Source organism: Ambystoma mexicanum, chromosome 11 (genome assembly GCF_040938575.1).
Source record: "Ambystoma mexicanum isolate Mex_15411 chromosome 11, UKY_AmexF1_1, whole genome shotgun sequence".
Lineage (NCBI taxonomy): Eukaryota > Metazoa > Chordata > Amphibia > Caudata > Ambystomatidae > Ambystoma > Ambystoma mexicanum.
Window position 1 is genome coordinate 1,479,314,970 of NC_090934.1, and position 13,286 is coordinate 1,479,328,255.

Here is a 13,286-nt window from a genome sequence, read left to right on the forward strand (position 1 = left end):
TGCCCTATAAGGCAGAGGGGGCCCTGGTGCCAGGAAAGGTTCAGGGTAGGTCACAGTCGTATGCCGACATTCTAGGCAGATACACAGGGAGTCTCTCAGTAGGACCATTGCAGGGCAGCTACGTGGGCCGACCCAAACTCTGTGTTCTGAGATGGACCGAGGGAAGTGGATGGCTGTGGTGTGTTAATGGGGTGTGAAACAGCGTATATTTTGTTTGTGTGGTGTTTCCTAGGGCCTATCATCGCTGTACCTGGTCTTCTCCAAAAGAAAGTACTGAGACGAGAAAGAGGCACATGGAGGTAACACACTGATTACTTATGGTAATCTTCATTACTCCTAGCCCTGTATCCTTGTTAAAGCATTCATGACCTGCTCACATTTCCAGCATAGAGTGTCAAAGGCCATGATTCTATACAGGAAAGGGTTAACTGAGGATTGTGAACAAAGGGAGGGTTGGTATCATAGCGCCAACATGGAGGGGTGGAACCCTTTAATTGGATAAGGTGGGCATGTCGGGAAGGCAAGTAAGTCCTGTGATATGTCGACAACACATACATGCCAACCCTCCCGATTTAGGCAGAAGACTCCTGTTTGTATTGTTTTTTTAATGCTATTTTTTTTACTTTCTCCCTCCTAAAAATGTTATTACTCCAAAGCAACCCTATGGGAGAATTCAATGCATCTGCTTTCTGGGCAAAACAAATCACTCCCACATACATGCCAACATTCCGTGACCAAAAATCTGTAGGAATCTTAAAGTTTAAAAGATAGTAAGTAGCATAATGAAGGCAAACAGGAAATGATATCACATCAATGTTACCCAATGAACTGACAAAGAAATACATCTGGGGGTTAACAGCCGCCGATGATCACTAGAGGGCCAGGCAGCAGGGAGCTGAAATAGGAAATACCCGCTGAAAAGCTATCTGTCAGCATATGCCTGCTGTGGAGGAACCGGTGTGAAAAGGCAACGAGCTGATAACACTTCTGTATACCCCAAGGGAAGTGACTGCCGCATGGCTCCTGCAAATGCAGCCTGTAAAGCAAGCCCCAGAACAAAAGTAACGTAGAGAGCAATATATTGCTGTGTTATAAGACCGCTAACTGGCAACAGGGGGCAGTTGCTGGGGCATGCCTGAGACTCATGGCCCCTTTCAACTGAAAAAGCCCTGATGCTGTCCCTGTCCTTGACACATGAGCTTCTTGTTCCTTTTTCCTGGAGCTGTTCTTTAGCTTAACTTCTTTTTGTGCATCAAGCTACACGCACAGTACCAGAGAGACACTTCTCTGGTGAGTGAGGAACTTGCAAGATGCACAGGAACAGGTCTAGAGTAGGTCTGACTAATGGGGAACAAAGAGCTATAGAGCAGCAGCCCCCCCTTATTTCAGGGACACTCTGCTCTCTTCACTGTACTGGTGGGCTTAGGGTATTCATGTAGCACCTTGAGGATGCACCTGATTCGGTATCACCAGGGTGGGGGTAAGAGGACATTCTTAGCAGTGTCCTTCAGTTAGGTGCTGAGTTCACTTGCTCAGACACACCGAAGGCAGCCATTTGATGGCAAGTGGTCAACAGGGTGGTTCGCAGTTTTTTCAAATAGTGTTAAATGTATTTCTCTCATGGGCCGAAGTGTTTCCATTAAAACCAGGTGATGTATCAAAGTTAAATAACCGCACATACATTGTAAACCCTCGATGTACACAACATGTTTTGCATCATTAGATGTACAATTCCATATGTTATCCTTCACAATGTATCATTTCCATTGCACAATAAAATGTGTTTTACAATTTCACTGGTGTATGTAGTCTTCATTCCGGGCATAACATAAAATGGAGCAGTTTGCTCGTTATAATACTCATATTATCACTCTACTGGGGCCAAAGAAATGAACTATTTTAGTGCTGATTATCATTAATGGTGTTGGAATAATGATCTAGTGGAAAGTAGCATTAGACATAAAAATGAAAACCAGACTCTTCCCCCGATCTAAACTCAAAGGAGATAAAAAAAATAATCACATACAACATTCCTTGACATTTCTAATTGCATACTTCTCAACTCACATGCTTTTGACGGATGTCACCCGCCACTTAGGCACCTCTCTCACCCGCCAAGCCTCTTAACCGCCCATATAGAGCAATGGGCTTTCACCCGCCAAATAAAAATGTGGGTGTTTTCATGCACCACAGGGCCACGAAAGGTTGAGAGCTATGTCTAAATGTTGCTACTAATTTTTAGAAGCACACATGTGCAAACAACATACCTCATGGTGCCCAGGCCATGGACGTTGTCTTTGGTCAGGCATACATCCATCAAATGAATGGGTCATTTAACACTGACTGTTTGTTCTTTCTGTTTTATGTTTTTTGTGGCCCGGTGGATCGCGCCCTGATGCCTGCGGGCTAGGGCGCATTATAAATAAATAAATAATAATAACATGCCCACTTTCTGAATGCTGGGGATGGTTCTCTACTCATGCTGGGCTGGCTGGGCCAGAGGCAGGCAAGCCTGGAAATCGGTTGTATTGGACACTGAATTCTGTAGGCGGTAGGACTGCGTAAAGCGCAGTAGCCTACTGCCGAAATTGTTAGGGTTGGCAAGTATACTCCCAGGTGCTCCAGAATGTTGGCATGTGTGCAAGCAGCCTAAGAAATGAAACATCTAATGTTTCTGGTGTCCCCCCCCCCTATTGCTCCAATTCCATCAGCGTTGCTGGGAACTGTGCGTCACTTCTGGCTGCAGGGACAGGCGAGGCCCTGCTTCATTGCCTGTGATTGCTCCCCTAAGATGGCGCCCAGCACCGGCACATTCTGCGCAGGGATGTTAGCGCTCTAGTTCTTCTAGTGAACGCGAGCCCTCTCCAGCCTGCAGTCCTACTTTTATTTCTACGGCAACAGCCCGTCTGGCATGGCCGCAGCAGTATCCCCTTTGGCGCGCCACATCTTTATGGACTCCAATTCCCATCGGCCCTGGGCAGCGCCGTCAGTGGAGGGGCGTCATGGGAGTTGTAGTCCATCGCTCGCTCCTAGGCTGCAGGTTGCGGCGCCTTGCTTCTGGCCCGGCAGAGGGGTCTGTGGCTGGGACGCCGGTGTCAGATGAGCGGATGGCGGCCGGGGGGCCCCCCTCGGGGGCTGTGGGTCGGCTTTGGCTTCGGGGGGTTCGGCCAGATCGTCTCCGGGGAAGCGCCGGAAGCCTGTGCCCCCTCCCCAGCCTGGCTCCGCCCCAGGGGGGCAGGTGGCCACCCACCCGAGCTCCGAAGGCTCAGCCCCGCCTGGAGCAGCACTGGGGGGCTGACAGGTCAGAGCCGGGGCTGGGGAAGGGGGGGAGGGTTCGGGCGGAGGGGGGCTCTCCAACCTGTGGCTCTAGAGGTTTTGGACTTCAACTCCCAGCATCCCTTGCGCTGCTGGCTAGGGCTGATGGGAGTTGTAGTCCAAGACGCGGAGAGCCCAAGTTTACAGATCTGGGATCATGGCATGGGTTTATGTGGATTCCGAGGCAGCCAGGGTGCAGGAGCCAGCAGAAAGGGGGGGGGATTACCCTGAGGGGGCAGTGCCATAGCAAAGTGGGCTAGACGATAGGGGCCCCAGCAAGGATTGCACTGCAGGGCCTGGCCCTTGCCTGGGGAGTTCCTCGTCTACAGGCACCCCTCGACCATCCACCCTTATCTTTTCTTTTTACATGCTCACTCCCTAGGCAATATTTTGCATATGCTGGTTTTTAGTTCCTATTAATTACACTTCTTATGATGTACTTTTAGTATTTGTCCCTCCTTTGTAAATGTACCTACAAGTATCCGAATGATGCAACGTGATGCAAGTTTAAAATCTAGGACTATCTGAGAGGTTCACACATGAAAGAGGCAACTTGAGATCTCCATCAACTCTCCTCCTCCTAGTAGCACCACAAAGGGGCCTGTGCGATAGCCCCTTCCTGTGGGCATTCCTTCACACTGGCATGTAGTTTGCTGGCATGCTTGATGAGATTAACGGCCCATTTGAAACATTTTTGGAAGCAAGTGCAGGGGTCTGCAACCTGTTGCAATACGGTTCCCGTGACCTCTCACCGTTGACTGTGCTGGCTAGGGCTGATGGTAGTTGTAGTCCAAAACATCTGGCGAGCCAAAGGTTGCAAAGCTGTGATGTAGTGCATGTGGGCATTATTCATGGGACAACCCTTCAATGGCCTGTCACTGTTACATATGGCCCCGCAGCCCTCGCATGCATACTCACACGCACTCATGTAAGGAGGACACGGGACGCGATGTTGCTTGCGACGCGTCCCGGCGGCAACTGCCGCACGGACGCAGTTTATTCTTACTGCGCATGCGCGGGTCCACAACGAGGCCCGCGCATGCGCGCTACCATAAACTGGGACGTCACATCCCTTTTTAACTTTAACCAAAACAGTGTAAACTTTCGGGGTGTGCACACCCTGCACAACTGGTGACCATGTGGGCGGTCGCATTAACAACTTGAAGTCTCACCTCACTTTCTCATGTCAGTCACGTGAGTCCAGGACGTAGTCCTTGAGATGCCCTGGTAGCCTCCGCTCCCGGCGGACCGGGTACCTTGGCGAGGTGGTGGGCGGAGTGGCACACTCCCGTTCAGAGCCAGTGGAGTCCCTGTTCTGCTCACCTTCCTGATCTCCAGGTGGCTCCTCCCGACTCACGGATTCCTCCGGAGCCCCGTTCTCAGCGGGCACTTCGAGTCTCTTGAAGAACGATCGGTTGCGCGTGACTCTTCCTCGGTCGCAGGCTGCCGTCACCATCGTGCCTTTCACATGCGTTACCTTCCACGGGCGCGGCTCAAATGGCAGGGACAGCTTCCCTTCGGGGTGCCGGTTTCTGACCAGCACTGTGTCCCCTACTCGCACCTCCTTTTCCTGCAGACCCCTCCGTTCACTTTCTTTGTCGTTACGCCTGGCCCGTTCATCCTGGACTCCCTCATTGTTGATTATCCCTGGCAGACGGCCCTCCTCTTCCGGTAGCATTCCCCTCGGGCATCGTCCAAACAATGCTTCGGCGGGAGCCACTCTCGTGGACTGGTGGGGCGTCGTGCGATATTCTCTTAGAAACTCCACTAATTTTCTCTCCAGGTCTTCACCGCCACTGGCGGAAATTCTTAGGACCTTGTTAAGAGTCCGCATCATTCTCTCGGCCTCCCCGTTGGCTCGCGGCCAGAGTGGGGACACTCTGCGATGCCGGATCCCCCTTTCCCGGAGGTAAGTTGCGAACTGGCTGCCCGTGAACGGCGGCCCGTTGTCTGAGCACAGGAGGTCCGGGAATCCATGTGTGGCGAACATTTTGTCCAACGCCTTTGTCGCGAACTCCGTCGCCGTCGACTCTACCACTTCCACCTCGGGGTACCTGGACCATTGGTCAACTGCTACCAGAAAGTACATGCCACGACCAGTCGAACCGAAATCCACGTGGACAGTCCCCCATGGTTTGCTACTGCGCTCCATCGACCTTAACGGCGGGGCTCTGTCTCCTGGGGCCGCCGCCTGGCATGCCACACATCTCCTCACGAAGCTCTCCACTCTCCCCTCCAAGTCCGGGAACCATATTTTGGGTCTCAGCCGAGCCTTCGTTTTGACAACACCCTGATGACCAATGTGGGCGAGTTCGAGCACCCTTGTCCTCAGTGCCCGTGGGATGACGATTTGTCTCCCTCGAAGTATTAGCCCATCGTCTGAGACGGAGAGTTCATCTCTCACTTTCCAGAGTGCTTGGAGGTCTCTCTGGGCCTCTGCTTGTCGGCGCGAGTTGTTGCGCAGCACCTCCCTCCAATCACCGCTCCTCACGGCGGTTTTGATGATGCTAAAGACCTCGTCATTGGAGCATTCCGTCGCTATTGTAATTCTTGAGAGTGCCATTGGAAGGGACCCATCCACCACCTGACACAGCAGCCCGTGGCATTCGTTCGCCCCAATGTCGGTGACGGAGATTTCCTTGCTGGGGTGGCGCGACAGGTAGTCGGCCGGGTTGTTCGTTCCTGGTCGATAAATTAGTTTCACCCCATACTCCATCAGGGCCAGCATCCACCTTTCGATCCTGGGGGGCGGCTTAGATGACACGCCTGCCAGTATGGGTAGTAGCGGCTTGTGGTCGGTCACCACCACGACAGGTTTGCCCAGGATGTATAAACGGAAATGGCGACAGCCCCACAGGATGGCCAACGCCTCCCGTTCGATCTGCGAGTATCTCATTTCCGTGTTTGAAAAGGCCTTACTTGCATAGGCTATGGGACGCATGTCCCCGCGTTCATCGGGTTGCAGCAGCACAGCCCCTACTCCCACTGGACTCGCATCGACCACTACCTCCGATTCCACCTTGGGGTTGAAGTATGCCATGGTGTCCCCATCGGATAGGGCGTTTTTCAGGGTCTGGAATGCCTCTTGTTCACCGGCACCCCATTTCCACGCGGCGTCGTTCCTTGTTAGCACTCTGAGCGGTTCTGCCAGCGACGCCAACCCTTTGATGAAATGCCCGCAGTAAGTTACCATCCCCAGGAAGCTCCTTACTTCCGTGGGGGACTGTGGGGGGGCGGCTTGGCTTCCCTAATGTCCTTGACTTTGGCCGGGTCAGGTGATACACCGGCCGCATGGAAGATGAATCCGAAGAAACCAATGCGGTCCTTGAAGAACTCGCACTTTTGTCGATGTAGGGTGAGCCCTAAGTTCTTCAGTCTCTGGAGCATATTCTCCAGCCTCTTCATGTGCTCCCTTTCCGAGTCCGCGAAAACTAAGATGTCGTCGCTCATGTTCAACACACCTTTAAGGCCAGCCAGCGCCCCCCTGATGGTGTTCTGAAATACTTCGGCAGCTGACGAAACACCGAAGCTCAGGAGTTTAAATTGGTATAGGCCGTCATGCGTCGTGAAGGTTGTTATGAATCTGGAGTCCGGGTGCAGTTCAAGCTGATGGTAGCCCGCTCGTAGGTCCAGCTTTGAGAATACTCTTGCCCCCTGAAGCTCTCCGATAATGTCATCTAGAGTTGGAGTAATGTGCCTCTCTCTCTTGATTGCAGCGTTTGGGAGGCGCATGTCCACGCAAATTCTCACTGCCCCGGGCTGTTTCGGCTTGGGAGCCACCACAATCGGTGACACCCAGGGTGTCGGCCCCACCACTCTCTCAATAATGTCCATATTCACGAGTGATCGGAGTTCCTCCTCCACCTTCTCCCTTAGGTGGAACGGAATCCTACGGTGCTTTAGGGCTGTCGGTCTGATGGACTCATCGATATGTAGGCGTACTGGGGGTGCTTTCAGCTTCCCTATTCCCTCGAAGATGCCCGAGAACTTGTCCAGCAGCGTTTCGATGTCAATCTGGTATACTCCATATGCAAAGTGAACCAAATTGAGGGCCTCCGATGCAGCGCAGCTGAGTAGCGAGTGAGGGCTAACGTTCGTGACAAAAAATGTTGCCTTGATGGTGTTTTCCCCTTTCGATACCGGTGACACGAACACACCCTTGAGTGGCAACGGGGTGTCTCCTCCAAAAGTGAATATCTTCGCCATGGACTTGTCCAGTGCCGGCGGGCCTGGGAGTCTTAGATAATGTTCCTCCGCCAGCACGCATACGGATGCTCCGGTGTCGATGATCTGTGTCGGCACGCCCAGTATGTTCACCACACACCTGGGTTGTCTCCTCCGTTTGCTTTCTGAGGCAATGTTTGAAATGAAAAACACTTCTTCTTCGTCCTCGTCCTCCTCCTCCTCTTCCTCTTCTTCTGCAAGTTGCAACCTCCGTACCTCTTGTTCGAGAGCTGCGATGCTGCGCTGCCTTCTGAAACCGCTGCCCCTTGCTCTCGCGGGGCCTCTCTGTGTAGGCACAGGAGCAGGGGCGCGACACATGCGGGCATAGTGCCCCGGTCTATTGCACCATCCACAGGATCTCGTTTTAGCAGGACACTCCTCTACATGTGGCAGGTCATATCCGCAGTCTTGGCAGAGTGATCCGGGAGTTGTAGGATCTCTGTCCTCCGTTGTCTTCAGGACCCACTTGTCCTTCAGCTTTGTCCTTTTGTTTATGGCAAAAGCTTCTTCCCAGGCGCTTGGCCTAACCGCTGCGTCCATGCTCGCTCCTCTGGATTCTGCCAGCTCGTACGTCCGGCCACTATCTAGTATCTGCTGTAGTGCCCACCCCGGCTCGCTCAGCACTTGTCGCCGCAATTTACCTGAGCTGCAGCCCTGGAGGACCTGGTTTCTTATCATCAACTCGTCGTTGTCCCAGCGACATGTGCTGGCCATCACTCTCAGTCTGGCACAGAATTGATCGAGAGATTCTTCCTCCCTTTGCTTCTCTCTGCAGAACAAAAATCTTTCATAGTCGACATTCGACTGTGGAATGAAGTGGTTTTCTAGCGCAGTCTTGACAGTGTTGTAAGTAACTAAAGGCAGGGTGAGTGATTCGTAGATGCGCATTACGTCCAGCCCGGCCGAATACAGAAGGGTCGCCCTTTCTGCATCATCGTTGGTGGTTCCGGTCGCTGTAAAGTACATCTCGAGCTTCTTAACCCATAGTAGCCACCTGGGTCCTAGTTTGGACGGGGGCCCCGACGTGTGAAACTCCTGCATTGGCAACAGCGACCCCTGTTGTGTCCTCACCGCTCTTGTCGCAACTTCTGTATCTTCGTCGCTACTGGCCATCTTCACAGGTTGCACAGGCACCTCTGGGTGTGTTAGAGGCCGCAAACCTGGCTGGTGTAAGGCTCAACGTACCTCCTGCTGTTGTCTGTCACCTTTTTCCCTTGTGTCTGGCTTTTTTTTCTTTTTTTTTTTCCGTGGATTGTCCCCAGGTTGTTGGGGACAGTCAAATGTTCCAAAAATTCACCCTCTCTTCTCTGGGTAGCAGCGCACGAGCACCTTTTCAGGCCGCTACTGCTCTGAGGAGAAAAGGACGTTCACGCTCGGTCCGCGTCGTGTCCTCGCGTAATGATGCGGATTGTGCGCCCACGTACGTTGGGCGAACGCTGTGGCGGCAATCCCGCCTCGTCGCCAGTTGTTACATATGGCCCCGCGGCCCTCACATGCATATGCACACGCACTCATGTAAGGAGGACACGGGACACGATGTTGCTTGCTACGCGTCCCGGCGGCAACTGCCGCACGGACGCAGTTTATTCTTACTGCGCATGCGCGGGTCCACAACGAGGCCCGCGCATGCGCGCTACCATAAACTGGGACGTCACAGTCACTAAAACATGTTCTCTGATCCCCGATGTGTGTGCTGAGAGCCTGTCGTACATTCCTTTTGAGAGTAGCGCACCACATTACTGTATGCAAGGGAGCTGGCTAGAGCATCTTTTGGCTGGCACACAGCCCCCTGCACATGCACAGGTCACCTAGGTGAATCAGGGGGCTGGCACATTTCTTTAAATTGAGCATCTCGACAAAGTGCGTCCACGCTGCTATTTTTAGGCGACTGATTTTCTGTTAATCAAGCCCTCAGTCATTGGAAAGAGCAACTATGTTCCTTTTTGTATACATCCTATGGAAAGGGAATAGACTACTTTGAACGGCTTATTCTTTTTAGTTGATCTTTTCTTTCATCTGAGGGTAATGTGGAGCCAGCTAGAGATGTTTGAGGGTTGGGTTTGGTGTTCCTCATCTCATGCAGCCGTAGCTGCTCTCGGCCCAGTCTTCACATTGGCAGATGACAGCAAGGGCGCCAGTCTGACACCTTAAATTCGCTTCTTGAGCTGATCGAACAGTATAGCGTTCTTTTGACACTCATCAAAATATATATAAGGGGTTTCAAGGGCCTGGGAGGGTGGTGTGGTAGAGATACTAGTATAGGGAAGGGTGTGGCTTAGGGGGGGGTTCCTTGCAAAATATTTATTTAACAAAAAGTTAATGAGTTTTTTCGAAGTAATTTGTTCGAAGAAAATTACTTAGAAAAAAACGGGTGTCGGCAAAGGGACATGGAACCCAACAAACAGCGCTCTCCAGCAAGGTTTGGAGGTTCAATCATTCATGTTCTGTTAACTGGCGACAATCCCAAACTCATGCAACCCAGGGATCTGCTGGCCGGGAACTGTTGACGCCTTCTTCATGGCTGGTCTGCTAAAGGCTGAGCACTTTTTTGCAGCTACAAGATTATCCTTCGAAGGTCCTGTTTGTCCCAGGACGTGATTGTAGAGTGTGTTTATTCTTCGCAGGTGAGCGAGAAATTAGATACTTCTGTGCAGAAGGAAGTGAGGATGGAAGTCCCTGTAGGGCAGTCATTGGCTGCTGTAAATATAGAAAGTGGAATTGAAGGAGACGGATATGTGGCTAGAATTGCCTTAAACTAAACGGTGTTTGGAATCCGTCACCTACCACTAGCAGGACGCTACAGTGGGTGGGGGGGGATTCCAGGTGAAGACTGGCAAGGATTATGGAGGCAAACTCATTGGGGGTTGCTTCATGGGGAAAACCTGAGGAAGGCGTGGGGAGAAGACTGACGGGCGCGTGGAGGAAAAACACCCTGGGGTGGGCTGGTGGGGCTCTGAGGATGGTGGCAGACAGACTGTGAGGTAGGGGCAATCCGTACGATTGATGAGCAGATCGGATGTGGGATGTGGCATAGTGGAGAGAGGGAGACTGACCAGAGAGACTTGATAGGGAAGTCAGGAGGAAGAGATAGAGGCAGCGCTAAAAGGAAAGGTTATAGGAGGGACTGGAGAGCCAAAGCGAAGGAGGAAAGGAGGGCTCTGTATGGATTCTGCAGATCTGTTTCATAAGGCAGTCTATATTACTTGTTGAGCTAGAATAGAGTGCTCTCATTCGTAAACCATGTTCCATTGTGTTCCCCTTAGTCGATGGGCAGCTGGTGCTGTCTGGTTTCCTGGGTGGTTGTCCTCAGCAGTATGTGCAGCTCCCCAGCCATGGCTGTCTGGATATTCTTGCAGCAGAGAAGTACTTGCTGTTGATGTTCAACAACTGCGTAGAATGTTATGACACGGATGCTCTGCGCTCTGGACGTTCCCTTGAAGATCCTGTTTGGAAAATGGATCTTCCAGCAGAGACGGGAAAAGGTACATTCATTCGGAAACCTGCTGTACTGTATCGGGAAGTTGGTAATGATGTGTGGAATTTAGGATTATATAATGGGCAGTGGGACATAACGTATATTAGGTTTGGTGATGGTAGAGGTGTGACCTCAGGGTGGGGGTGAATAGGTGCCAGACGAAGTACATGGATGCTCCCCCTTTCTGCCCTGTCCATCACCAGCTCTACGTCTACTGCTATCTACCTAGACTCTAACAAGTCCTGTCCATGGGTATCTGAAAGTATGGACATTTTCCAATAATCCATGTCCTATTACCATACATGATAAACTAGAGATACTGTGTGAAACAATGCCCAAGCACTCCGCCACGACGCTCTGTGGGGCTTCAAACCCAAATGTAGAGACTTGCTTCACAAGCAGCACTTGTGCGCCTGCTGCTAGTCTACACAGTCGGGCCTCACACCCTGCACAGTTCCATGGCCCCCCTGCTGATCCACCTGGAAACAGCCAGTCCATTGCTCAGTGGAAGACCACACAGAAGGTAGCCCAGTGATGTCTGCATGAAAGATGGCCCCCGCCTCAGAGCCCCTGCTCGCACATCGGGCACATGTGGTGAAGTTCTAGGTCTATATAAAGAACACCAAGGACTGTTTCGGGATTACCTACTGTGGGTTGCCCAGTTCAATAGTCACTTAGGAAACGCACAGTTTCTTTGTTAAAATAGATTTGGATGAGCACATGTCTGTGGCTTGGCTTTCAAGCGCATGTGAGTGCACTGTGTCATGCTAAAAAACACATATTGGGCCACTGTGAGTGGGCCATGTGTCTGCTGCTCTCTAGATGAACAAGACTGAAATCTTTAATAGGTTTTCTCCGTCAAGCAGGTGCAAAAATGTTATAAAAATAAGAAGAAGAATATTCTTTGGTGGATTCCTCTCTTTCGATTTCTTGGTATTGTTGGACCCTCAGGGTTCATTGATACAGGGATCCTTAGTCAGAATACTCTGACTCTGCGCAATCTTGTTAAGCGCTAGGTCAGGTCATTCATCAGACGACCATTTTCTGTGGTACAGGGTGGCTAAACCACGTTCATCAGGGCTCTATCGCGGGCATGTGGATGTGTGCCCTCTTGGTTACTAATGCAGCGTTGTCTGCGTTAGTTTGAATCGTCTACCCTTTCCATGTAGATAGTAGTTTTTGCACAGATGGGTGAGGCGGCCTGAGACCGTCTGGATGAGGTTATCCGATGGGTAGGGGAGTCTGTGTGTTTCCTAAGTGTGACTGAAGTTCTAGGTCTTCCAAGTGAACACCAGTTGCATCAGTTGTTTGCAGGGCACCGTGGGCTGTTCATGTTTAGTGCACTTTGGTGGTCCTGTGTGATTATGTGGAAAGAAAGAAAGAGCGAGAGAGAGAGAGAGAGAGAGATATCGGAGGCAAGTGGAGTTGGGCAGAGCATGGTGGAGTGATAGTAAGGGTGACAGGAGGCCGAGAGGCACAGTGTTTAGGACAGGAGAAGACTAGCATGAGGTGACGGAGGAGGGGGAGCATTTTGTTGGGAAGGAGGACACCATCCAAGGATGTGGAGAGCAACAGTTGAGAGAGGAGGAGTAACCATCACTAGAGGGAGGAAGTAGAGTTTCTACAATTGGAACTCGGAGGAGATGCGCAGAACAGGGAGGATTGGGTGAGAAGACAATAGTAAGGGTGCCATCCAAACGTACAGTGTATTCTAGTTACAAATATAGTTCCTTTTTATTCAAACACATAGCAATTACATATTTTCATTGTGAGCAACAACCAGTCAAACATCTCATTTGTGTAAACGTCTTCTTCATGCAAGACGAGGGGATGGAATAAACGTGCAGCTAAAGGGTGAGGGCTGTTCCCAAACAACATCGACCCAAGTGCCCGCAAGTATCACATGACTTACTACAATCCTAATGACCAGCTAAAAACATATATAGAAAAGTATTTCCAGTTCCTTAACCCAAAAACCAGTACATTAAACATCTACATGCACGTTCGAACCCTAATACGCTACTCCAGGGTCTTCATCAGGACCACTCTCCTTGTTTTATCACAAAATCTATTTTCTAACCTCTTCATTGATATTCAGTCGGCCATGTACATATTACTTTGGTTCAATTTAAATATGCACAATGTCTTCACAATCCTGTGTGTGTTTTGCTCTATTCAAATCTTCAATCATTGTGTTACTTTTCCCATGTTGCTCTCCTCTATGGTCGCTTCTTCTGTTAATGCTAATGTTTGTTCCCCCTAATGACTGTGC

The 13,286-nt window shown here is 51.0% G+C and overlaps 1 protein-coding gene across 5 annotated transcripts in view; it reads left to right on the forward strand.

The window, feature by feature from the left end:
- Nucleotides 1–2,945: 2,945 nt before the first annotated feature.
- RCCD1 (RCC1 domain containing 1) overlaps nt 2,946–13,286 on the forward strand; it is a 47,473-nt gene continuing 37,132 nt past the window's right edge. Inside the window, exons 1-2 of one of the 5 annotated variants that reach the window (XM_069625197.1) lie at nt 2,946–3,301; nt 10,803–11,021. In XM_069625197.1, coding sequence (XP_069481298.1) covers nt 3,100–3,301; nt 10,803–11,021 — 421 coding nt within the window. In that variant the 5' untranslated portion in view covers nt 2,946–3,099. Of the gene's footprint in view, nt 3,302–9,832; nt 10,164–10,802; nt 11,022–13,286 lie in introns of those variants that run through there. The other 4 variants (XM_069625196.1, XM_069625195.1, XM_069625199.1 and 1 more) reach the window with 4 other exon arrangements.